This window comes from Blennius ocellaris (assembly GCF_963422515.1).
Source record: "Blennius ocellaris genome assembly, chromosome: 6".
NCBI lineage: Eukaryota > Metazoa > Chordata > Actinopteri > Blenniiformes > Blenniidae > Blennius > Blennius ocellaris.
Window position 1 is genome coordinate 78,844 of NC_137655.1, and position 26,133 is coordinate 104,976.

The 26,133-nt window shown below is 57.6% G+C and overlaps 1 protein-coding gene across 1 annotated transcript in view; it reads right to left on the minus strand.

The window, feature by feature from the left end:
- Positions 1-26,133, minus strand: part of LOC308131347 (titin-like) — a 224,561-nt gene that overhangs the window by 71,842 nt on the left and 126,586 nt on the right. Inside the window, 53 exon segments of the mRNA XM_080498075.1 lie at positions 2,062-2,218; positions 2,298-2,449; positions 2,518-2,681; positions 3,202-3,340; positions 3,422-3,533; positions 3,777-3,964; positions 4,045-4,326; positions 4,420-4,725; positions 4,809-5,111; positions 5,237-5,518; positions 5,606-5,756; positions 5,849-6,072; positions 6,153-6,467; positions 6,541-6,840; positions 7,695-7,991; positions 8,116-8,212; positions 8,660-8,880; positions 8,962-9,109; positions 9,223-9,374; positions 9,463-9,592; positions 9,672-9,853; positions 9,932-10,240; positions 10,327-10,441; positions 12,683-12,997; positions 13,516-13,730; positions 14,433-14,741; positions 15,299-15,598; positions 15,723-16,016; positions 16,108-16,392; positions 16,493-16,670; positions 16,751-16,869; positions 16,952-17,094; positions 17,188-17,344; positions 17,422-17,724; positions 17,809-18,294; positions 18,377-18,679; positions 19,178-19,358; positions 19,538-19,656; positions 19,730-19,854; positions 21,369-21,522; positions 21,600-21,905; positions 22,026-22,222; positions 22,313-22,418; positions 22,501-22,726; positions 22,728-22,801; positions 22,983-23,282; positions 23,359-23,474; positions 23,550-23,736; positions 24,409-24,705; positions 24,778-25,065; positions 25,250-25,549; positions 25,642-25,789; positions 26,010-26,123. Of these exon segments, the coding sequence (XP_080354201.1) occupies positions 2,062-2,218; positions 2,298-2,449; positions 2,518-2,681; positions 3,202-3,340; positions 3,422-3,533; positions 3,777-3,964; positions 4,045-4,326; positions 4,420-4,725; positions 4,809-5,111; positions 5,237-5,518; positions 5,606-5,756; positions 5,849-6,072; positions 6,153-6,467; positions 6,541-6,840; positions 7,695-7,991; positions 8,116-8,212; positions 8,660-8,880; positions 8,962-9,109; positions 9,223-9,374; positions 9,463-9,592; positions 9,672-9,853; positions 9,932-10,240; positions 10,327-10,441; positions 12,683-12,997; positions 13,516-13,730; positions 14,433-14,741; positions 15,299-15,598; positions 15,723-16,016; positions 16,108-16,392; positions 16,493-16,670; positions 16,751-16,869; positions 16,952-17,094; positions 17,188-17,344; positions 17,422-17,724; positions 17,809-18,294; positions 18,377-18,679; positions 19,178-19,358; positions 19,538-19,656; positions 19,730-19,854; positions 21,369-21,522; positions 21,600-21,905; positions 22,026-22,222; positions 22,313-22,418; positions 22,501-22,726; positions 22,728-22,801; positions 22,983-23,282; positions 23,359-23,474; positions 23,550-23,736; positions 24,409-24,705; positions 24,778-25,065; positions 25,250-25,549; positions 25,642-25,789; positions 26,010-26,123 (11,371 nt within the window).

Here is a 26,133-nt window from a genome sequence, read left to right on the forward strand (position 1 = left end):
GTTTAGAAACAGTAACTGGATCCTGGTTTAGAAACAGTAACTGGATCCTGGTTTGGAAACAGTAACTGGATCCTGGTTTGGAAACAGCAACTGGATTCCTGGTTTAGAAACAGTAACTGGATCCTGGTTTGGAAACAGTAACTGGATCCTGGTTTAGAAACAGTAACTGGATTCCTGGTTTAGAAACAGTAACTGGATCCTGGTTTAGAAACAGTAACTGGATCCTGGTTTGGAAACAGTAACTGGATTCCTGGTTTAGAAACAGTAACTGGATCCTGGTTTGGAAACAGTAACTGGATCCTGGTTTAGAAACAGTAACTGGATCCTGGTTTAGAAACAGTAACTGGATCCTGGTTTAGAAACAGTAACTGGATCCTGGTTTAGAAACAGTAACTGGATCCTGGTTTGGAAACAGTAACTGGATCCTGGTTTGGAAACAGTAACTGGATTCCTGGTTTAGAAACAGTAACTGGATCCTGGTTTGGAAACAGTAACTGGATCCTGGTTTAGAAACAGTAACTGGATTCCTGGTTTAGAAACAGTAACTGGATCCTGGTTTAGAAACAGTAACTGGATTCCTGGTTTAGAAACAGTAACTGGATTCCTGGTTTAGAAACAGTAACTGGATCCTGGTTTGGAAACAGTAACTGGATTCCTGGTTTAGAAACAGTAACTGGATCCTGGTTTAGAAACAGTAACTGGATTCCTGGTTTAGAAACAGTAACTGGATCCTGGTTTGGAAACAGTAACTGGATTCCTGGTTTAGAAACAGTAACTGGATCCTGGTTTGGAAACAGTAACTGGATTCCTGGTTTAGAAACAGTAACTGGATCCTGGTTTAGAAACAGTAACTGGATCCTGGTTTAGAAACAGTAACTGGATCCTGGTTTAGAAACAGTAACTGGATCCTGGTTTAGAAACAGTAACTGGATCCTGGTTTAGAAACAGTAACTGGATCCTGGTTTAGAAACAGTAACTGGATCCTGGTTTAGAAACAGTAACTGGATCCTGGTTTAGAAACAGTAACTGGATTCCTGGTTTAGAAACAGTAACTGGATCCTGGTTTAGAAACAGTAACTGGATTCCTGGTTTAGAAACAGTAACTGGATTCCTGGTTTAGAAACAGTAACTGGATCCTGGTTTGGAAACAGTAACTGGATTCCTGGTTTAGAAACAGTAACTGGATCCTGGTTTAGAAACAGTAACTGGATTCCTGGTTTAGAAACAGTAACTGGATCCTGGTTTGGAAACCGTAACTGGATCCTGGTTTAGAAACAGTAACTGGATCCTGGTTTAGAAACAGTAACTGGATCCTGGTTTAGAAACAGTAACTGGATCCTGGTTTAGAAACAGTAACTGGATCCTGGTTTGGAAACCGTAACTGGATCCTGGTTTAGAAACAGTAACTGGATCCTGGTTTAGAAACAGTAACTGGATCCTGGTTTAGAAACAGTAACTGGATCCTGGTTTAGAAACAGCAACTGGATTCCTGGTTTAGAAACCGTAACTGGATTCCTGGTTTAGAAACAGTAACTGGATCCTGGTTTGGAAACCGTAACTGGATCCTGGTTTAGAAACAGTAACTGGATTCCTGGTTTAGAAACAGTAACTGGATCCTGGTTTAGAAACAGCAACTGGATTCCTGGTTTGGAAACAGTAACTGGATTCCTGGTTTAGAAACAGTAACTGGATCCTGGTTTGGAAACAGTAACTGGATTCCTGGTTTGGAAACCGTAACTGGATCCTGGTTTAGAAACAGTAACTGGATCCTGGTTTGGAAACCGTAACTGGATCCTGGTTTAGAAACAGTAACTGGATCCTGGTTTAGAAACAGTAACTGGATCCTGGTTTAGAAACAGCAACTGGATTCCTGGTTTGGAAACAGTAACTGGATTCCTGGTTTAGAAACAGTAACTGGATCCTGGTTTGGAAACAGTAACTGGATTCCTGGTTTGGAAACCGTAACTGGATCCTGGTTTAGAAACAGTAACTGGATCCTGGTTTAGAAACAGTAACTGGATCCTGGTTGGTCTCATTAGAGGAAGGACCAGTTGGACTCACCGAGTCGGTCCTGGACCCTGACCGGCTCCCTGATGTTGGCCGGGTCGGACTCTCCGGCAGCGTTGACGGCCATGGCTCTGAAGCGGTAGAGGGCGCCGTCCTCCAGCTCGATCACCTTGAACCTGGTCTCCTGGCAGGAGTCCGGCGTGTGGTTGACCTGAAGGTGGCGCCACCGTGTTACTCGGGTCATTCAGACTCGAGCCGCGCGGCTCCAGACGGGCGGCCGTCCGTCTCACCTTGTGCCACTCCTCTTCTCCGGCCTTCTGGAACTCCAGCAGGTAGCCGAAGATCTTCCCCCTGCCGGTGTCGCTGGGCGGCTCCCAGGCCAGGGTCACCGACTCCTTGGTGAAGTCCACGGCGCGGAGGTTGACCGGCGGACTGGGTCTCACTGCCGGACGGAACAGCAGCGTCAGCGCCGGACACACAATAGCGGGGCAAGGCCAGAGCCTGACTCACCGATGGGGTCTTTGGCGAACACGGGCTTGGAGGGCGGGCTGGGGTCTCCGGCGCCCACCTCGTTCTCGGCGCTGACTCGGAACTCGTACTCGCAGCCCTTCAGCAGCTCCGTCACCCAGTACTCCACCTTGGGGTGGATCCGCTCCGTGTTGCAGCGAACCCACCTGAGGACAGAAGAGGACGTCTCACGATGTGGGTCTCTACACTGTCGCGGCTCCACCGCTAGGTGGCGCTGGCGCTGCAGGCCTCGGTGCTCGACTCCCACTCCTTGATCAACACCACATTTCAAAGTCGACCTCCGTCACACAGCAGAACTCTATCGGGCCCCGGAGCCACTGCGTGCGCAGAAGAAGGTGTGGCGTCACAGGGAGCACGCGGTTTAAATATGGCCGCCGCCACGCCGGTCAGGGTCGCCAGATCTGACGCACTGTTTCTGCCCAAACAACATAAAACCTCCCGCCTCAATGAAAACCAGCCCAGGTCTCAGCTTCTGTATGAATCCTGTTAAAACCATTCGTCTATTAACCCGGCGACACCGGAGAGTGTCGATCCATTTCTAACCCCACCCCCAAGAGCCGAACAGAATCGAGGCAGAAGGACATTTTGACGGAGGCGCTGGTCTGACGGGAAGACGTTGGAATTGGAACTGAGCCGAACGGGGAAGGCAGAGCGACCGGAGCTCACCTGTTGGCCATGGTCTCCTTCCTCTCCACGATGTAGCCCGTGATGGGCTTGCCTCCGTCGGCGGGCGGCTCCCAGCTGATCAGGGCGGAGTCGTGGTACACCTCCTTCACCGTGGGCTGCTTGGGGGCGTCGGGCACGTCTGTGAGGAAGACAAACCGCCAGACGGTCAGCAGACCCTCCGGAACCTGCCGGCGGAGCGGCGTGGCGGCGCGGGACTCACTGAAGACGTCCCGGGCTTTGGTCTCGGCAGACAGCAGGGGGTCGCTGATGCCGTAGATGTTCTGGGCCATGATCCGGATGATGTACTCACGACCTTCGATCAGCTTGGGGACCTGAAGCCACAATCACACCCGGAGGTCAAGACACGACCGGAGCAGTTTTTCATGTTCACGTTATCAAACCGTGTGGTTTGTTCTGGAGACGCCTCGTCCTCAAATTCATGTCCCTACATTCACATCTTGTGAATGTCTGCGACTGAAGCAGTCTGAAGCGAACCCTCCTGCTACCGGGAGGAATCTGAAGCGCCGGATTCGTCCGTCAGCTTCGTATAACCTCCATTTGTTAGCTTGCGTCACCTTGCAGGAGGTCCTGGTGCAGGACGAGGTGACGGGCATCCACAGGTCTCGGTTGGTATCTCTCTTCTCCACGATGTAGTTGGAGACGGCGCAGCCGCCGTCATCCAGGGGGGGGTTCCAGGAGACCACCATGTAGTTCCTGTAGACCTCGTTGAAGACCACGGGGCCCTCTGGTGGCTGCGGACGGTCTGGCGGGAGGGAAAACCGGGTTGAAGCAGGTTCGGCCTCACGGCCGGGATGGTAGAACCTGGACCGGCCGGGTACTCACCGACCACCGTGACGGTGCAGACTCCGGTGCGGGCGCCGGCGGCGTTCTCCACCTTGACGCAGTAGCAGCCGCTGTGCTCCCTCTTGGCCTTGGCCACGGTGAGGCTGAGGTGCCGCGCCGTGCTGTGCAGGCTGATCTCCTCATCCGCCTTCAGCTCCTCCTCGTTCTTGGTCCAGACCACGCTTGGCGCCGGTTTGCCGCCGAAGCGTCCCGACAGGGTGCACATGTCTCCCACCTTCACCATCATCCGGTCCCTGAAGTCCAGGTCCAGAGCGGGCGGTTCTGAGGAGCAGCGGGAGGTTCTGCATGAGTAATCCGTGTGGAACCGTCTGGAGACGAGGCGCTACAGGTGCTGCAGGTGCTGCAGGTACTCACCGAGCTCGTCCTTGCACTGCACCGGCTTGGTGGCGAAGGACGCCTTGCCCTGCCCCACCAGGTTGACGGCGGATACTCTGAACTCATGGCTGGAGCCGTCTTTCAGCCCGGTCAGCGTGAACTTCCTGTCCATCAGTTTGTCTGCGCCGCCGATCCGCGTGAAGCTGTCGCGGCCCACCATGCGGGACTCCAGGACGTATGCCGTCACCTCTGCGCCGCCGTCGTACTTGGGAGGCCTCCAGGCCACCGAGAGGGAGTCCTTGGTGACAGCGGTGACGTGCAGGTCCTCGGGACGTTCGGGGACGGCTGCGGGCGACAAAACAAGGTGTGGTAAGAAAGAGCGACCACGTCCTGGTGTCTGGGGCCGTGAGGACCGGGGTCAGACTCACAGACGGGGTCTTTGATCAGCACCATCCTGTCGGTCTCAATGAACGGCCCCATGCCGATGATGTTCTCCGCCGCGATCCTGAAGAAGTAGCCCTTCCCGTCCAGGAGTCCCTGCACCACGGCGTTGTTCCGGGTCACCGTGTAGGACACCGCCGTCCAGCCCATGCGGTCCGACTCCCTCTTCTCGATGATGTAGTTGGTGATGGCCGAGCCGCCGTCGTCCTCCGGGGAGTACCAGGTCAGTTTGCAGGAGTCGCTGGTCAGATTCTCTCCGGCAAACGGCAAACCCACGGGTCCGGGGACGTCTGGAGGGACAAGACACAACGAGTCAGGGTCTGCTGGACCAAAGTCCTCCAGGTGCCGCATCGGCTTCAGGGCACATTCACACGTTGAGGCCGGTGGGGCCAGTCAGAGGCGGTTCTGGACTCACCCAGGACCTCCACGATGACGGCCTTCTTCCTCTCGCCGCCCTCGTTCTTGGCGCTCAGCGTGTAGATTCCTTGATGTTGGCGTCTGCAGTTCTTGATGACCAGCGAGTTGGAGATGCCCGTGGTCTCCACCGCCGCCTCTTTCGGCACCTCGGCGTCGTCGCGGCACCAGGTGATCTGAGGGGCGGGCTTCCCCGACACGTATGCGATGATGCGGATGGTGCCGCCGGCGTGGACCACAATCTTCTCCTTCACCGAGGCGTCCAGGTCCATCTCAGGAGGAACTGGCAGAGACAGGAAGTTGGTTTGGGTGAACCGGGCAGAACCGGGCAGAACCAAAGGATCGGCGCGAAACTGAGTGAAAGTCTTACTGGTTCTGTCTTTGACCTCGATCAGCTCCGACACGTATCCCGGCTCTCCGACCCCCGCCACGTTCACGGCTCGGACCCTGAAGCGGTACAGGCCTCCTTCTTTCAGCCCGGCCACCACGAACCGGGTTCCTCTGATCTCGGTGTCTTTGGCCTGGAGGAGACAGAAGTGAGAACCGTCAGAGTTCCTTCTGAAGTGAGGTTGGAGAAACGTGGTTCTGCCGGTGTTGGCCGGCGCCCCGGCACCTTCTCCCAGCCCTCGTCGCCCTCGGCTTCCTTCTCCTCCTCGGCGTCGGTCAGCAGCAGCCTCTTCTGGGCCTTCTTCTCCTCCTCCTCTTTGTTCACTTCCTTGTACTCTGCAATGTACCCTGTGACCTTTGACCCTCCGTCCACCACGGGGGGGATCCACTCCAGGTCCACCGTGGACTTGGTCCAGTCCGTCACCTTGGGAGTGGGCGGGCCGGGCGGTTCTGTACGTGAGGACAGAGATGGACCGTGTCTTAATGGTTCCTGATCCTGATCCGGTCGGACTGGATCTGGAGCTACTTACTGATGGGGTCCCTGCAGACGACGGGGTCAGAGGGCATGCTGGGCAGACCGCAGCCGGCGGCGTTGGCGGCGATGACCCTGAACTGGTACACGGAACCCTCCGGCAGCCCGCTCACGTGCCAGTTGTTGCCCACGGGCACCGCCCGGATGGGTTCGCGGGTAACTCGCGTCCAGCGCTTGGATGTGGTCTCCTTCTTCTCCAGGTAGTACCCGGTGATGGAGGAGCCGCCGTCGTACTTGGGCTCCTCCCAGTTGACGGTCATGGACTCCAGACCGACCTCGGTGACGGTGGGCTTCTCACACTGGCCGGGGACGGCTGCGGGGACAAGGGGAGGCTTTAGGGCTGGACGTCGGCCGAGCGCCGGACCGGTGTGACACGAGGAACTTACTGAAGAGGTTCCTGGCCTTCTCCGGCTCGCTCATCACCGGCGGTCCCACCCCAAACTTGTTCTGGGCCATGACTCGGAACTCGTACTCGTGGTTCTCAGTCAGGCGGGTCACCACGTAGGCGCACTCCTTGGGGTCATTGGACACGTGGACCCAGGACTTCCTGTTGTCCTCGCGTTTCTCCACCACGTAGTTGGTGATCCTGGACCCTCCGTCGTCTTTGGGGGGGCCCCAGGCCAGACCGATCCGATCAGCGAACACCTCGGTGAACTTGATGGGTCCCACCACCGGCCCGGGAGGTCCTGAGGAACACCGAGAGCAGAGTCCGTTTCTGTCTGGAACCTTCACCTAGAACCGCTTATACCTAGAACCTCAAGCTGAAACCAACATGGAAAGAACAGGAAGCAGAAGAACAGGAAGTAGAAGGACAGGAAGTAGAAGGACAGGAAGTAGAAGGACAGGAAGTAGAAGGACAGGAAGCATAAGAACAGGAAGTAGAAGAACAGGAAGTAGAAGGACAGGAAGTAGAAGAACAGGAAGTAGAAGGACAGGAAGTAGAAGAACAGGAAGTAGAAGAACAGGAAGTAGAAGGACAGGAAGTAGCAGAAGAGGAAGCAGAAGAACAGGAAGTAGAAGAACAGGAAGTAGAAGAACAGGAAGCATAAGAACAGGAAGTAGAAGAACAGGAAGTAGAAGGACAGGAAGTAGAAGAACAGGAAGTAGAAGGACAGGAAGTAGAAGAACAGGAAGTAGAAGGACAGGAAGCAGAAGAACAGGAAGTAGAAGAACAGGAAGTAGAAGAACAGGAAGTAGAAGAACAGGAAGCAGAAGAACAGGAAGCGGAAGAACAGGAAGCAGAAGAACAGGAAGCAGAAGAACAGGAAGTAGAAGAACAGGAAGTAGAAGAACAGGAAGTAGAAGAACAGGAAGTAGAAGGACAGGAAGCAGAAGAACAGGAAGTAGAAGAACAGGAAGTAGAAGAACAGGAAGCATAAGAACAGGAAGTAAAAGAACAGGAAGTAGAAGAACAGGAAGCGGAAGAACAGGAAGCAGAAGAACAGGAAGCAGAAGAACAGCGCCTCAGCTGCAGCTGCAGGTGGCGGTGAGGGTAGGTGTTCCCCGGCGCCCCCTGCAGGTGGGGGTCAGTGTTCCTCACCCAGCACAGAGAGCTTGATGTCCTTGCTGACGGTGCCCAGGCTGTTGCTGGCCGTCAGGCTGTAGAGGGCGCTGTGGGTCCGGCTGGCCTGCTGGATGAGCAGCGTGCACTTGTCCTGCGTCACCAGCTTGTTGAAGTTCTGGTCGTACTGCACCGCCGCCTTGTCGTCAGGCTTGGCCGGGCTGGCGCGGTGCCAGGTCAGCGTGGGGAAGGGGCAGCCGCTCACCTTGGCCACCATGCTGACGTCGCAGCCCTCCTCGCCCTCCAGCGCCTCGCGCATCTGGATGGCGGGGGCGCCTGCAACACACAACCAGCAGCCTCTCACATCTGGTCCTCCAACCGTCAAGCTGCACCGGTCTGCCCTGTGTGTGTGTGTGTGTGTGTGTGTGTGTGTGAGTGTGTGTGTGTGTGTGGGGCTCACAGGTCTGGTCCTTGATGACCATGGGTCCCACGGTGGCCGAGGGTCTGCTGGGTCCGGCGGCGTTGACGGCCTTCACCCTGAACTCGTACTCTCCTCCCTGCAGGCGGAGCAGCATGGAGGAGGCGTGTGAACAGCAGGGGGCAGCGCAGCGCAACACCTTCACTACACAACCAGCGAGCGGCGAGGAGATGTTTATTTTGCTCCAGAGGGACGGTCCTTCCTGACCAATCAGCAGACGGGTCCTAGCGAGCTCACTGGGGGGGGGGGCGGTTCTGCTCCAGGACATCAGGTACTGACATGCTAACGAGCTGCTACGCTACAAGCTAAACATGATTCAAACATGGCTGATGGTCACGAGCCAGACAGACTTGGACCGGACGGTTGGAACAGCAGAACCAGAACCAGAACCTTCAGCCCGGAGCCGGACCAGGAAGAGGAGGTCAGAGGTCATTTAGTCCAGCAGGACCCTGAAGGGCTCAACGTTCTCCTGATGGAGGGCCTGAAACCTCCAACATGTTTAACGAGAGCCGTGCTCTCTTCTCACCTCCGTCAGGTCCTCCACCACGAAGCTCAGCTCCTCCACCTCCCTCTGGTTGCACTGCCTCCACGTCTCCTTCTCCTTGCCGCCGGTGTCCCAGCTCAGGCGCTCGATGACGTAGTGCTTCACCGGCGAGCCGCCGTTGTTCTTGGGGGGCTCCCAGCTCAGCGTCACCGTGGTCTTGGTCACCAGGTTGACCTTCAGCTTGGTGGGGGGGTCGGGGGGGTCTGAGGAGGAGCCGGACCGTCAGCGTCTCACACACACACACACACACCGGTTACCCGTCACGTTGGTGGGCGGGGACTCACAGATGGGGTCTCGGGCCCGGACCGGGTCGCTGGTCACGGTGAACGGACCGAATCCCAGCCGGTTCTCTGCTCGGACCCGGAACAGGTAGTCCTGGCCCTCCAGGAGACCCGGGACCACGAAGGCCTGGCTGGCACATGCCGCGTTCACCTGCACACACACACACACACACACACACACACACACTTCTTGTTAATGAGACACACACACACACACACGCCGAGCCTGCCGTCCAATGAGAGCGCGGCGTCCGACGACCTCACCTTGGTCCAGGCCTTGTCGGTGACGCACTTCTTCTCGATGAAGTAGCTCTTGATCCTCTCGCCTCCGTCGGTGTCGGGAAGCTTCCAGATCAGCCTCATGGTGGAGCGCGTCACGTCCGTCACCCTCAGGTCCTTCACCGGTCCGGGAACGTCTGCCGGCACAAACCCGTCGTCAGTCCGGTGCCCGACCGGGACCACGTGGCGAGCTACTCACGGACTGCTAGCTAGCCGCTAACGCACCGAGGACGACGACTCGCACGTTGACGTGTTTCTGGCCGGACTTGTTCTTGGCGGTGATGGTGTAGCGTCCGGAGTGAGTCCTCAGGCTGACCGGGACGGTCACCACGGACGTGGTGTCGGTGGACTCCACCTGGGGACGTCACACGTTAACGAGCGCCGCCGCCGCAGAGGAGCGGGTTGTGACGGAGCAGGAGGGGCGGGGTTCTCACCTCGGAGTCCACGGGCAGCGTGTGCAGCTTGTTCTTCTTGTGCGACTTGGCCTTGCCCTCAAAGTCCCAGGTGACCTTGGGGGCGGGGCGGCCCGTGATGGTGGCGGGGATCCTGACGGGGTCGCCGGCGCGGATGCAGGCGAGCTCCTCCACCATGACGTCGATGGAGATGGACGGCGGGACTGCGGAGACAGAGGACGGTCAGCGAGAGGACGGTCAGCGAGAGGACGCGGCGGGGGGGGGGGGGACCCGGGACGTACGCTGGATGTCCTGGATCAGGACCTCGCTGGTGCGCGGGCTGGGGTCCGACTCCCCGACGGCGTTGACGGCGATGACCCTGAAGCGGTAGCGCTTGAGCTCGCGCAGGCTGGGCACGGTGTACTCCGTGGTGGGGTGCAGGCAGTCGGGGTCCGTCACCCTCACCCACTCGGACGAGCCCTCGTCCTGGATCTGGACCACGTAGCCCAGGACGGGACTCCCCCCGTCGCCGGCCGGCGCCTTCCAGGACAGCGTGACGCTGTGCTTGGTCTTGTCGGCCACCAGGGGGGCGGCGGGCATCCCGGGAGGAGCTGCGGGGAGGGAGGGAGCTGCTCAGGCGCCGGGGCGGGGGGGCGGAGCCGAGACCACCGCCACGGCAACAAGAGTGTGAACTCACTGAGGGGGTCGACGGCGAAGGCCGAGGCAGACGGGGCGCTGAACGGACCCATTCCCGCCGCGTTGCTAGCCGCAACGCGGAACTCGTACTCCGTTCCTTCAAACAGACGAGTCACCTGCAGACAGGAGGGAGGGAGGGAGGGGGGGAGGGAGGAGGGAGGAGGGAAGAGGGAGGGAGGGAGGGAGGAGGGAGGACGGAGGAGGGAAGGAGGGAGGGAGGGAGAGAGGGAGGAGGGAGGAGGGAGGGAGGGAGGAGGGAGGGAGGAAGGAGGGAAGGAGGGAGGGAGGGAGAGAGGGAGGAGGGAGGAGGGAGGAGGGAGGGAGGGAGGAGGGAGGGAGGAGGGAGGGAGGGAGGAAGGAGGGAGGGAGGAGGGAGGGAGGAGGGAGGGAGGGAGGAAGGAGGGAGGGAGGGAGGAGGGAGGGAGGGAGGAGGGAGGGAGGAGGGAGGGAGGGAGGAAGGAGGGAGGGAGGGAGGAGGGAGGGAGGGAGGAGGGAGGGAGGAGGGAGGGAGAGAGGGGGGGAGGAGGGAGGGAGGGAGGAGGGAGGGAGAGAGGGGGGGAGGAGGAGGGAGGGAGGGAGGGAAGTAGGGAGGGAGGGAAGGAGGGAGGGAGGGAGAGCATCAACACCTGCTGCTCCTCGGTCAGCCTCTCCTTCGCCTTTTGACTCACTCCCAAAAACCTCTCATCCATCCATCATCCATCCTCCATCCATCATCCATCCATCATCATCCATCATCCATCCTCCATCCATCATCCTCCATCCTCCATCCATCATCCTCCATCATCCATCCATCATCCATCATCCATCCATCATCATCCATCATCCATCCTCCATCCATCATCCTCCATCATCCATCCATCATCCATCATCCATCCATCATCCATCCTCCATCCATCATCCATCCATCATCCATCATCCATCCATCATCATCCTCCATCCATCATCCTCCATCATCCATCCATCATCCATCATCCATCATCCTCCATCCATCATCATCCTCCATCCATCATCCTCCATCATCCATCATCATCCTCCATCCATCATCCTCCATCATCCATCATCCATCCATCATCCATCATCCATCATCCTCCATCCATCATCATCCTCCATCCATCATCCTCCATCATCCATCATCATCCTCCATCCATCATCCATCATCCATCCATCATCCATCATCCATCATCCATCCATCATCCATCATCCATCATCCATCATCCATCCATCCATCATCCATCATCCATCATCCATCCATCCATCATCCATCATCCATCATCCATCCTAAACTAGACTGAAGCCATGTGAAGGTGTTGTCATTGTGGGCGGGGCCTGAGGACCAGCTGACCAGAGGCACCCGGTGAACAGGTCTGGGTGGAGGAGGGTCCAGAAAGAAGACCCAGTACCTGGTGAGTGTTTAGTGCCGATGGTACTCCCCAGGACCCACCTGGTACTCCCCAGGACCCACTCGGTTCTCCCCAGGACCCAGATGGTTCTCCCCAGGACCCACCTGGTACTCCCCAGGACCCACCTGGTACTCCCCAGGACCCACTCGGTACTCCCCAGGACCCAGATGGTTCTCCCCAGGACCCAGCTGGTAGTCCCCAGGACCCACTCGGTTCTCCCCAGGACCCACTCGGTACTCCCCAGGACCCAGCTGGTAGTCCCCAGGACCCACTCGGTACTCCCCAGGACCCACCTGGTACTCCCCAGGACCCAGCTGGTTCTCCCCAGGACCCAGCTGGTAGTCCCCAGGACCCACTCGGTAGTCCCCAGGACCCACCTGGTATGCCTCTGGTACTCCCCAGGACCCACTCGGTACTCCCCAGGACCCAGCTGGTTCTCCCCAGGACCCAGCTGGTATGCCTCTGGTACTCCCCAGGACCCACTCGGTTCTCCCCAGGACCCAGCTGGTACTCCCCAGGACCCAGCTGGTTCTCCCCAGGACCCAGCTGGTAGTCCCCAGGACCCACTCGGTAGTCCCCAGGACCCACCTGGTATGCCTCTGGTACTCCCCAGGACCCACTCGGTACTCCCCAGGACCCAGCTGGTTCTCCCCAGGACCCAGCTGGTATGCCTCTGGTACTCCCCAGGACCCACTCGGTTCTCCCCAGGACCCAGCTGGTTCTCCCCAGGACCCAGCTGGTAGTCCCCAGGACCCACTCGGTAGTCCCCAGGACCCACCTGGTATGCCTCTGGTACTCCCCAGGACCCACTCGGTACTCCCCAGGACCCAGCTGGTTCTCCCCAGGACCCAGCTGGTACTCCCCAGGACCCACTCGGTACTCCCCAGGACCCAGCTGGTTCTCCCCAGGACCCAGATGGTACTCCCCAGGACCCACTCGGTACTCCCCAGGACCCACCTGGTACTCCCAGCCCTTCAGGCCCCTCTTGGAGACGGGGGTCTTGTTGACCTTGGCCCAGTAGTCTCGGCCCTTCTCGCGCTTCTCCAGCCAGTAGCCCAGGATGGTGGAGCCGCCGGAGTCCCTGGGGGGCTCCCAGGTCAGGGTCATGGAGGTCTTGTTGTACTCGCTGATGGTGGGCTTCTCCGGGGGGCCGGGGAGCCCCAAGGGGTCCACGATGTGGACTTCCTCTGTGCTGCACGGGTCTGAGATCCCGTAGCGGTTCTGGGCTCGGACCCGGAACATGTACCTCTTGCTGGTCTCCAGGTTCCACATCTGCAGGCAGAGAGGTGGTGTCATGAGAGAGGTGGTGTCAGTAGAGGGGTGGTGTCAGTAGAGAGGTGGTGTCATGAGAGAGGTGGTGTCAGTAGAGAGGTGGTGTCATGAGAGAGGTGGTGTCAGTAGAGGGGTGGTGTCAGTAGAGTAGAGAGGTGGTGTCAGTAGAGAGGTGGTGTCAGTAGAGTAGAGAGGTGGTGTCAGTAGAGAGGTGGTGTCAGTAGAGTAGAGAGGTGGTGTCAGTAGAGGGGTGGTGTCAGTAGAGAGGTGGTGTCAGTAGAGTAGAGGGGTGGTGTCAGTAGAGAGGTGGTGTCAGTAGAGAGGTGGTGTCAGTAGAGTAGAGGGGTGGTGTCAGTAGAGAGGTGGTGTCAGTAGAGTAGAGGGGTGGTGTCAGTAGAGAGGTGGTGTCAGTAGAGTAGAGGGGTGGTGTCATGAGAGAGGTGGTGTCAGTAGAGAGGTGGTGTCAGTAGAGTAGAGAGGTGGTGTCAGTAGAGGGGTGGAGACTGTGTTGGACGTACCCCAAACTTCCTATCGATGATGCTGCTGTTGACCTCCACCCACTCAGGTGGAGCCTCCTGCCCCTCCTCCGGCTCCACCCGATCCAGCTCCTTCCGCTCCACGATGTAGTTGGTCAGTTCGCTGCCTCCGTCATCCAGCGGCGCGTCCCACTGCAGGGAGCAGGACTCCGCCCTGATGTTGGACACGGCGGCGTTCCTGGGTGGAGTCGGTCGGTCTGGGGGGGGGGGGGGGGGGAGTCACTGTTCACCTGTTTGTTCACCTGCTCCACCCATCATCCCTCCACCTTCTCCACCAGGGGTCTCCTGTCCTGCAGGTTTAGCTCCTCCCACTTCAACACACCTGATCACAACGAGGGGCTGCTATTGAGCTTTTTCACAACCTTGGTGATGACATCATCGCTAGGTTCAGGTGTGCTGAAGTAGGGTGAGACGAGGCCCTCCGGGACCGGGGCCCTCCAGGACCGGGGCCCTCCAGGACCGGGGCCCTGCAGAACCGGGGCCCTCCAGGACCGGGGCCCTGCAGAACCCGGGCCCTCCAGGACCGGGGCCCTGCAGAACCAGGGCCCTGCAGGACCGGGGCCCTCCAGAACCGGGGCCCTGCAGGACCGGGGCCCTCCAGGACCGGGGCCCTGCAGAACCGGGGCCCTGCAGAACCGGGGCCCTCCAGGACCGGGGCCCTGCAGGACCGGGGCCCTCCGGGACCGGGGCCCTGCAGGGCTCTAGACCTTCTACTTCCTGCGCAGAGTCGCAGGATCAGTCGTATTTTAATCCTCCAAAATTAATCCAAAGTCTTTTTGGCAACATTTTATGAACAAAAACAAAAGAAACCACAAAAAATCCAGCGTTTGATTTCCACACCAGGATCATGGAGTCCATGCAGCGGGGCCAGCGGGGCCAGCGGGGCCAGCGGGACTCACCCAGCACCATGACGGTGACGGTGTGGTGGGCGGAGCCCATGTTGTTGGAGGCGGTGACGGTGTAGGTGCCGCGGTGCCTCCTGTTGGCCTCGGCCATACACAGAGACGTCTTGCAGTTCATCCTGCCCGTCACCTGCGTCTCCACCTTCATGGTCTCGTCCCCCGGGTCCACCACCACGTCGTCTTTGGTCCACTCCACCTTGGGGACCGGGAGACCCAGGACGTCGGCCGGGACGAGGATGGGCTCGCCCTTCTTCACCGTGATGCAGTCCGCCTTGAAGTGCTTCAGCATGTGGACCTCGGGGGCCACTGGGGGGACAACCGGACACAAGCACACCTATTAATGTGGACCTCGGGGGCCACTGGGGGGACAACCGGACACAAGCACACCTATTAATGTGGACCTCGGGGGCCACTGGGGGGACAACCGGACACAAGCACACCTATTAATGTGGACCTCGGGGGCCACTGGGGGGACAACCGGACACAAGCACACCTATTAATGTGGACCTCGGGGGCCACTGGGGGGACAACCACACACAAGCACACCTATTAATGAGGACCTCGGGGGCCACTGGGTGGACAACCGGACACAAGCACACCTATTAATGTGGACCTCGGGGGCCACTGGGGGGACAACCGGACACAAGCACACCTATTAATGTGGACCTCGGGGGCCACTGGGGGGACAACCGGACACAAGCACACCTATTAATGTGGACCTCGGGGGCCACTGGGGGGACAACCGGACACAAGCACACCTATTAATGTGGACCTCGGGGGCCACTGGGGGGACAACCGGACACAAGCAGACCTCGGTTAGCGCCGCTGACGGAGAAGCAGAGGCGTTGGGCGCCGGGCCTTACCTTCGTCGTCCTGGATGACCACGTTCAGCGGGATGGACGGCTCGCTCTGTCCCATCAGGTTGACGCACTTGATCCTGAACTCGTACATCCAGTCCTCCTCCAGGCCGTCCACGGTCAGGGTCAGGTCGGGACACAGCTCGGCCTTGCACGGCTCGAAGGCCTGCTGGTCCTGCCTCTTCTTCTCCACCAGGTACCCCAGGATGGGGCTGCCGCCGTCGTTACGAGGCGGCTTCCAGGCCAGCGTCAGGGAGTTCTTGGTGCGCTCGGTGTAGTGGAACTTCTCAGGGTAGGACGGTGGACCTGCAGAGCCACCAGAGACATTAGAGGACAAGGATGCGACTTCTGAACAGGAAGTGTCTTTGTTGGAAGACCTCCATCTAGTCCTACTTTGGTTTGAAATGAGCTTCCTGGATCCGCCACTCACCCTGTGGGTCCACGGCCTTGATGGGTCCCAGCTCCACTGCCGGTCCATAACCGTATTTGTTCTTGGCGAAGACGCGGAACAGGTACTCCTGTCCCTCCACGATGCCGACGCACTCGCACTTGGAGGAGGCGGTCTCCACCGGCTGCCTCCACGTGTGCATCTTGGGGTCGCGGCGCTCCACCAGGAAGCCCATGATGTCGCTGCCGCCGTCGTCCTCGGGGTCGTCCCAGTTCAGGAAGATCATTTTCCGAGTGACAACGACCGGCTTCAGCTCGGTGACCAGTCCGGGGACGTCTGCGGAGGAGACGGTGTCACTGCATGTTGGTCTTTTCAAATGAGGTCAACCTACTGAAGTCCCGGGACGGCGTCCCGCGGTCCCACTCACCCACAACCTCCACCCGGGCCGACGCGTTCTTGGTGCCGCTGGGGTTGCAGGCAGAGATCTGGTACTTGCCGCAGTCCTTCCTCTGGGCGCTCTTGATGGAAACAATGCTGTCGTTTCCCTCGGTGAGGATCTCAACGCGATCCTTGTCGGGTTTACCGTCGTCCTTGGTCCAGGTGATGGACGGGTAGGGTTTGCCTGTGACTGTGGCGGGAACGAGGAGGTGTTCGCCAGCTCGGATGGTTACACCGTTCTTGATGGACAGGTCCATGTCGATCACTGGCATTTCTGAGGAGGGAAACCAGAGACCGAGGCAGGAAGTTCACAATCCTCTACTGAATGAAAAGTCTGGCTGAACCAGGATTTCTCCTTCTGCCTTTCGTCTGACCTGCAGGATTCCTGACGAACACTGATTCGGCGAATCCCGGAGTTCCCTCTCCGGCGGCGTTGCAGGCGATGACTCTGACCTGGTACTTTGCCCCCTCACGGACTCCATAAACAGTGAAGCTCCGACCCTTCCAGGGGCGCTCGGTAGATCTGGACCAGTCCTTGGTACCGGCCATGGCCTGAACAACAACATAGAAGCAGCCGGTCAGTTCAGGAATTCCTCAGTGTGAAAACAAGGGGGGTCAGATCCCGTTCTGACCTTGTCCACGTGGTATCCCAGGATCTCTCCTCCACCGTTGTCCACCGGCGGGTCCCACTCCACGTCAATGGAGTGGTCGGTGGTTGCCGTCACTCGTGGGATCGGAGGTCCAGGAGGCACTGCAGATGGACAGAGTACATATCATGAGATCCACAACCAAGACGAGCAAACACCCGGTGACTCTCTTGACGCTGAACTCACAGATCGGAGCGTGAGCCGTCTTGGGCTCAGACGGGACGCTGAACTTGCCGGGACCGGCCTGGTTTTCGGCTGCTACTCTGAAGATGTAGGTCAGCCCCTCGATAAGACCTTGTACGTCTAACTCCGTGTCGGGGACCATGTTCCTGAAGACAACCATGGCAGTTTTCTGTTACTGACAACTGTTTTCTCGGGGGGTGGGGGGGGGGGGGGGTGGTTTGGTCAAAGGGTTTCCTCACCGGTTGACGCGTGTCCAGCGGGAACTGTTGATCTCACGGCGCTCCACCCAGTAGCCCAGGATGGGGCTGCCGTTGTCATTGGGTTCGTTCCAGGTGACCAGCATACTGTTGGCAGTGATGTCCTCGATCAGCGGCTTGTCAGGAGCCTCGGGAGTTTCTAGAACCAAGAAACAACTGTTCAGCAACACTCCGGTTCTAAAACAACCTGCAGGGAACTGACGGGTGGATCCATACCGAAGGGATTTTTGGCGATTAGTGGTTTGGAGACGCAGAACGGACCGGCACCGAACTTGTTCTCGGCCACGACCCTGAAGATGTACTCCTTCTTCTCGATGAGTTTGGGCACCAGGTACCGGCAGCCCCTCAGGGTGGAGGTGACGCAGCTCCAGCCGATCTCCAGCTTAGAGTTGTCCTTCTTCTCCAGGACGTAGTTGAGGATCTCGCTGCCGCCGTCGTCCAGAGGCGGGTCCCACTTGCAGATCACGGAGTTCTTCCTCACCTCTTCGAAGTGGAAGTTCACTGGTGGACCGGGCGTGTCTGAACGAGCGGCGGTGAAAAGAAGACGTCAGACAGGAAATATGGACGGAAGCCAAGCTGCTAAAATTGTTTTGGCAGTCTCACCGAGCACGTTGACCTCGCAGGTTGCCGAGGCGACGCCCTGGTTGTTCTCCACCTTCACCATGTAGACGCCGTGGTCGGGGCGCACCGAGTCCCGGATGACCACGGACGACGTTCCGCGCCGGCTGTTGTTGATGTTGAGACGCTCGTTGATGGTCGGGTAGTCCGGCTCCTCCACCTCCGGCTCTGCGGTGGAGGGTTCCTCCTTCTTCTCCTCCTTCTTGTCTTCTCCTTCCTTCTTCTCCTCTCCCTCCTTCTTCTTGGCCTCATCTTCCTTCTTCTCTTCCTCTTCCTTCTTCTCTACTTTCTTCTTCAGGGGTCTGTCGGGCCTCTTGCGGAGCGCCTCGGGCCGGATCACCTGGTTGTTCCAGTACCAGGTGATCTCGGGGTACGGCGAGCCGGAGATGTTGGCGTCCAGGCAGATCTCCAGGCCTCGCTTCACGGTGAGTCCGGACTGCAGGCTGCCGCTCAGGAACACTTTGGGAGGATCTACGACAAGCAGGAGAAGAGTTAACCACTGGATTCGCCCTGGAACAATGACGCCGCCGCCCGCACCCCGCACCCCGCTTACCGATGGCGTCCGAGGCCTTGACGTAAGGCGTGTTGCGTGACGGCTCGCTGACGCCTGCCGCGTTCTCCGCCCGGACTCTGAAGGTGTAGTTCTTGCCTTCGGTCAGGCCCCGGACGGTGTAGGACAGGACTGGCACCAGGAAGTCGTTGCAGCGCCCCCACTTGTCGTCGCCCTTCTGCTGCTTCTCCAGGACGTAGCCCATGATCTTGGCGCCGCCGTCGTACATCGGGGGCTTCCAGGTCAGAGTGACGGTGCTGGAGGTGGGGTTGTGGGTCTCCACGTCCACCGGCGGGTCGGGAGCGTCTGGCAAGAGGAAACAGGATGAAATATTCTCTCTGGACCGAAACAAGAACCGGACTGAAACTGGTTCAACTGAATCAGGAACACGAGCCGCCGGAGCGACGATCCTCAACCTAACAAACCTTTTTCTAGATGTAAAACCGGTAGAAATAAACTGAAACGACCACAAGCAGCACCAGCGTCTAAACCTGGGCAACTCGGCAACTTCTAGACCTGCAGCAGACCACTTTCCCCCGCGATGAAACACTTATTTCAGGAGCTAACAACTGCTAGCTCTGCTAGCCAAGATGGCCGACACAATGTCTTATAGGCCAATAATGTGAACATTAGTACTACAACCAATACAAATCGTCGTTTTCATGTGATTGAGGACTTCCTGGAGACACCCTGAGGGCCGGTCCAGGTAAAGGTCCTCATGTGGGCCGCATCTGGTCTGAAGCGTCAATAAAGTCTAAACTGTGTTCCACATTCAGACTCTGGGGGTAAACATGGTCCACCTACGTTTCTGGTCCTCTGCGATGACCGGGTTCCGGAGCTCGATGAACTCTCCTCCTCCGACCTTGTTGACGGCCTGGACTCTGAAGTAGTACTCTCCGCTGGGGATCAGGTCTTTGACGGTCCAGCTCACCTTGTTCTCTCCGGACATCATGTTGACGTACGTCCTCCTGCCGGCCTCACGGCGCTGTAGCAAACACACCCAATGTCAGGTTCTGGAAAACCCTGTCCGGTTCTGGTAAACCCAGTCTAGTTCTGGTAAACCCAGTCCGGTTCTGGTAAACCCAGTCTAGTTCTGGTAAACCCAGTCCGGTTCTGGCAAACCCAGCCTCGTTCTGGTGTGAGACCCGGGGGAAGGAGTCAGACCTGCATGACGTAGTGAAGGATCGGAGTACCACCGTCGAAGTCCGGCAGGTCCCAGGAGACCTTGCAGGAGCTCTTGGTGATCTCCGAGGCGATGATCTCCTTACAAGGACCGGGGAGACCTGGACACAGAGACGGGTCAGACGGGCTCCGGGAGACCGGCTGGACCCTGTGAGAACCGGACTGCAGGCTTACCGATGACTTTGACGTTGATGGTGGCGCTGGCGCTGCCGAGCTTGTTCTCCAGGGTCACTTTGTAGACGCCAGCGTCAGAGTGCAGACTGCTGTCCACCTCCAGGTGACAGGAAGTGTACTCCTTCCTGTTGGTGGACAAACACGTGTTTAACAGGAAGTGTACTCCTTCCTGTTGGTGGACAAACACGTGTTTAACAGGAAGTGAACTCCTTCCTGTTGGTGGACAAACACGTGTTTAACAGGAAGTGACTCCTTCCTGTTGGTGGACAAACACGTGTTTAACAGGAAGTGACTCCTTCCTGTTGGTGGACAAACACGTGTTTAACAGGAAGTGAACTCCTTCCTGTTGGTGGACAAACACGTGTTTAACAGGAAGTGACTCCTTCCTGTTGGTGGACAAACACGTGTTTAACAGGAAGTGAACTCCTTCCTGTTGGTGGACAAACACGTGTTTAACAGGAAGTGAACTCCTTCCTGTTGGTGGACAAACACGTGTTTAACAGGAAGTGTACTCCTTCCTGTTGGTGGACAAACACGTGTTTAACAGGAAGTGTACTCCTTCCTGTTGGTGGACAAACACGTGTTTAACAGGAAGTGAACTCCTTCCTGTTGGTGGACAAACACGTGTTTAACAGGAAGTGAACTCCTTCCTGTTGGTGGACAAACACGTGTTTAACAGGAAGTGAACTCCTTCCTGTTGGTGGACAAACACGTGTTTAACAGGAAGTGAACTCCTTCCTGTTGGTGGACAAACACGTGTTTAACAGGAAGTGAACTCCTTCCTGTTGGTGGACAAACACGTGTTTAACAGGAAGTGACTCCTTCCTGTTGGTGGACAAACACGTGTTTAACAGGAAGTGAACTCCTTCCTGTTGGTGGACAAACACGTGTTTAACAGGAAGTGTACTCCTTCCTGTTGGTGGACAAACACGTGTTTAACAGGAAGTGTACTCCTTCCTGTTGGTGGACAAACACGTGTTTAACAGGAAGTGAACTCCTTCCTGTTGGTGGACAAACACGTGTTTAACAGGAAGTGTACTCCTTCCTGTTGGTGGACAAACACGTGTTTAACAGGAAGTGAACTCCTTCCTGTTGGTGGACAAACACGTGTTTAACAGGAAGTGTACTCCTTCCTGTTGGTGGACAAACACGTGTTTAACAGGAAGTGTACTCCTTCCTGTTGGTGGACAAACACGTGTTTAACAGGAAGTGTACTCCTTCCTGTTGGTGGACAAACACGTGTTTAACAGGAAGTGAACTCCTTCCTGTTGGTGGACAAACACGTGTTTAACAGGAAGTGTACTCCTTCCTGTTGGTGGACAAACACGTGTTTAACAGGAAGTGAACTCCTTCCTGTTGGTGGACAAACACGTGTTTAACAGGAAGTGACTCCTTCCTGTTGGTGGACAAACACGTGTTTAACAGGAAGTGACTCCTTCCTGTTGGTGGACAAACACGCGTGTACCTGGACGCTACCAGTCGCTCAGTATTCAAACCAAACTACAAAATCGAGTTATCTTGACATTCTGCCATGAACGTTATGGAAAGAGACATTCAGACATGGTGTCCAATCCTTCCCTATAGCGTCCAGTCTGTCCTCATAGCATCCAGTCTGTCCCCGTCCCTGCAGGGTACTGACCTGAAGCCGAGGCGCTCGTCGGCTTTCAGCTCCTTGCCGTCCTTGTGCCAGGTGATTCTGGGGACGGGGACGGCTCTGAAGGGAACCGGGATGTGGAGCTTTTCGGTTTCCACGACAACCAAGTCCAGAGTCTGGAAGTCCAGCATGGGGTTGCCTGCAAACAAAGAGACATCCTTACAGCGGCAGCCGGAGCTGGCGGAGGGATTCCCAGACAGGAAGTGACGTCCTCACAGTCCGAGTCTTTGGTGAAGACGTTCTCGGAGATGTCCGACGGTTCGCTGACTCCCACCGCGTTGATGGCCCTGACCCTCAGGATGTACTCCTTGTCGGGGACCAGGCCTTCCTCCACGCGGTACTTCAGCTCCTTCACGGGGCGAGAGTTCACCCTCATCCACTTCTCGGTTCCGGCCTCGCACATCTCGATGTGGTAGCCGCTGATACGGCTGCCGCCGTCCGTCTGCGGAGGCTTCCAGGCGATGGACAGGAAGTCCCGGCTCGCGCCGGTCACATGCAGCTCGATGGGTGGCGATGGGACACCTGCAAGAGACACCGAGTCAAGATCTGGACACTTTCTGCTTCAAAAAGGTTGATGCTGTTAGCCTGGTGGTCTTCAGAGCACCGCGTCCATCAGGTCAGTCTCTCCAGAGACACACTAACCTGTCGGGTCTTCAATGGTCAGGATCTCAGTGGGTTCGCTGGCGTGCCCGGCGCCGGCCTCGTTCTCAGCGCGGACCTGGAACTGAACCTCGGTTCCCTCGATGACATCCGTCACTCTGTACTTGCAGTCCGGACCAGAAGTCTTCCCGCACTTCACCCAGCGGGTTCCGAGCTTCTCCTTCTTCTCCATGGAGTACCTACATCACGGCGCCGTTACAAGTCTTTTACCAAACTGGTGCCTCTTACCGACGAAAGGACAATTCAGAAACGCGTCGTGCACTGCGTACCTCACAATGGGCCGGCCTCCGTCGTTCTTCGGTGCCTCCCACTGCAGGTCCACGTATCTTTTGCTGATGGCGTTGACTTCCAGTGCGTACGGCGGTCCAGGAGTAGCTGCGGGAAAACACACCTCACTGTCTGACTCCACCACGCACCTGGTGGAAGGGATCTGTTGACACGTGACCTCCCTACTCACTGAAAGTGTCTTTGGCGAGCACCGAGTCCTCCAGCTCGCAGAACGGTCCGATGCCCACCGAGTTCTCGGCGGCGATGCGGAACACGTAGAGCGAACCCTCGTTGAGCGGCGTCACGGTGTACTTCAGCTCCTTGACGGTGGTGTCCACGGCCTGCCAGCCTTTGCGCCTGACGTCCCGCTTCTCCACCACGTAGTTGGTGATGGGGGAACCTCCGTCACGCTCGGGAAACCGTCCACTTCATGTCGGCGCTGTTCTTGCTGATGCTGACGACCGTCAGCCAGCGAGGAGCCGAAGGAGGGTCTGGAGGGGAGGAAGACAGTGTTTGAGCGAGGTGTGGCCCCGGGGAGACGTTGAGATGTCTTGAGGGTCAGAGTGAGCTGCAACACTAGACGTCGCGTTCGCCGGTTGGTTCCAGAACCCTGCTGCCGGGCCCACTTCTCCCTGACACAGTGTGTGGTGTTAGAGGAGGTGTTTGACTCACTGAGCCTCTCCTTGCAGAGCACCGGGTCACTGGGCTCGCTGGGTTCGCTCTCTCCGGCCACGTTGACGGCGCGGACCCTGAAGGAGTACTCCTGCTTCTCCATCAGGCCCCTCAGGGAGTGCTCCAGCAGGTTGATGTTGTCGGCCACACGGATCCAGTCCAGGGTGCCGCTCTTCAGCATCTCAATCACGTAACCGTCGATCTTGGCCCCGCCATCGTGTTCTGGTTTGGTCCACATCAGGAAGCAGGACGTCTTGGCGACGTCTTTCACGCTGGGTTTGCCCGGAGGCCAAGGCGGGTCTGGAAGACGGGCAACATTTCAAAACTGCAGGATTCTGAATGACGGAGTGGTGAGCAGGGTGTGACGGGTCCTTACCGATGGGATCCTTGACGAGGATCGGATCTGTCTCCTTGCTGGGTTTTCCGGTTCCGGCCAGATTCTCTGCCAGGACCCTGAACTTGTACTTCTTCCTGGTGGGAAGTCCTTTGACTCTGCCGGGTAAATCCAGGACACGTCAACAGCCTGCCGCTGAGCTCAGACGGCCGGTGGCGGAGCGGCACACTCACCTGTAGTTGGTGTCTTTGATGGGCAGCTTGTTGCACCTGATCCAGCGGTCGTGGTCAGGTTCGTAGCGCTCCACCCAGTACCCCGTGATGGGGCTTCCTCCGTCCTCGTCCGGCTCGTACCAGTTCAGGGTCACGGCGTCCTTGGCAATGTCTGACGGCTCCAGCTTGTACGGAGCTCCGGGAGTGTCTGAGGATGAGACCTCCAGTCAGACCCTCACCCGGTTCACACAAAGAGGTCTGAAGGACCTGCTGGCGGTTCATCAGCCGCCCAGTCAGAGCCTTGTCATACACAGTACCTGAGTACTTTTATACAGAGTACGTTCATAGTAACTGAGTACCTTCAAATAGATTACCTGAGTTCCTTCATACAGAGTACCTTCAGAGTAAATGAGTACCTTCATACAGAGTACCTTCAGAGTACCTGAGTACCTTCATACAGAGTACCTTCAGAGTACCTGAGTACCTTCAGAGTAACTGAGTACCTTCATACAGAGTACCTTCAGAGTACTTGAGTACCTTCATACAGAGTACCTTCATACAGAGTACCTTCAGAGTACCTGAGTACCTTCATACAGAGTACCTTCAGAGTACTTGAGTACCTTCATACAGAGTACCTTCATACATAGTACCTTCAGAGTACCTGAGTACCTTCATACAGAGTACCTTCAGAGTACCTGAGTACCTTCATACAGAGTACCTTCATACAGAGTACCTTCAGAGTACCTGAGTACCTTCATACAGAGTACCTTCAGAGTAACTGAGTACCTTCATACAGAGTACCTTCAGAGTACCTGAGTACCTTCATACAGAATATTGTTCAACATTGAGTCTGGTTCCGGGGTCCAGAATGAAAACCTACCGAAGGGGTATCTGGCGATGATGGACGGATGCTCTGCCGGCGGCCCGACGCCGAACTGGTTCTCGGCAAAGACTCTGAAGATGTACTCCTTGAACTTGGTCAGGCCCACGGCCTTGTAGGTGGTCTGCTTGACGGTGGAGGACAGCCGGTGCCAGATCTCGCTGTCGGCGCCACGGCGCTCCACAATGTAGTTGGTGACTCTGGAGCCGCCGTCGTCGCGCGGTGGGTTCCAGGCCAGGAAGCAGGTCTCGTTGGTGATCTCAGAAATGTCAAAGGCGGCCGGAGGACCGGGCTTATCTGTTCACAGGAGGACATGTTTGAAGATCACTGGAGTCGTGTCACGTGACCGCACCGTGGTGCGGGCCTTACCCAGGATGTTGACGTCCACGGTGGCGGTGGCGCGCCCGCTGCTGTTGGTGGCCTCGATAATGTAGGTGGAGCTGTCGTCCCTCTTGGTCTTGGCGATGGTGACGGTGGAGTGTCTCGCCTTGGTGTCAATGGACACTCTGTCGTCCGGCTTGAGAACCAGGTCGGCCTTGGTCCACTTGACCCGGGGCTCCGGTTTACCCGTCACCTCGGCGGGGAGCTCGATCTTGCTGCCGGCCTTGGCGGTCAGACCGGCCAGCAGCTTGGCATCCAGCTGGATCTCAGGAGGTTCTGGACAGACCGGGACTCAAGTCATGTTCTTGTTCAGAGTAGAAAAGTTTTGTTAAAGAATGGACACGAGGTTTTGGTCATCAAGCTGTTGAACTGCTGTTTTACCAAAACTTTCGCGTGAACACCAAGAACATCTGACAGAAGATCTAGACTGGCAGTAGTTCGCTCTAGTGTGATCCTTCACCTTTGGGATCCACGGCCTGGATCTCGTCGGTGGCCTTGCAGGGCCTGCTGGCTCCCAGGCGGTTCAGGGCCCGGACCCGGTAAGAGTACCACTGTCCCTCGATCAGACCGGTCACCTGGCACTTCAGCTCGGGCACCAGGTCTCCGCAGGGCTCCCACTTGTCGGTACCCCTCTCGCAGCGGTCCACGTTGTAGCCCCGGATGCCGCTGCCGCCGTCGTACTTGGGCGGCTCCCAGGTGAGGAAGATTCCACTGGCGGACTTGTCCCTCCACCGCAGGTTCTCTGGGGGGTCGGGGACGGCTGCGGGGCGAAAGCAGGCAGAGGGTCAGAGCTGCAAGGGGATGGCTGGGTGGTAGCGGGGCGTGTCCGGGGTGGGCGGAGCCAAGACTCACTGGCTGGAGACGACACGTTGACGGGCTCGTCGATGTACGCCGGCTCGCCGGGGCCACACTTGTTGCAGGCGACGACCCTGAACAGGTACTCCTTCCCCTCAACAACGTCGGTGACGGTGAACTCCTGGTCCTGAACGAAACTGGCCACCTAAAGTCCAGAACACAGGAACGAACACGCTTAAGTTCGATATGACAGAACAGAACTGAACAGAACAGAACACAACCAAATAGAACCGAACAGAACCGAATTCTCTTTCCTGGAGTTACAGTCCATATCTGCTTGACCTTTAAAGACAGCGGTTGTGTTTTTGGCCTGAAGGTTCTTTGGCGTTCTGCAGTCAGGCGTTAGCGAGGATGTGGTCTCGTACCTTGACCCAGGTCTTGCGAGACACATCTCGTTTCTCCACCTGGTACCCGGTCAGCGGACTTCCTCCGTCGTGCTCCGGTGCCTCCCAGCTCAGGTGGACGTGCTGCCGGGTCACCTCCAGGAGC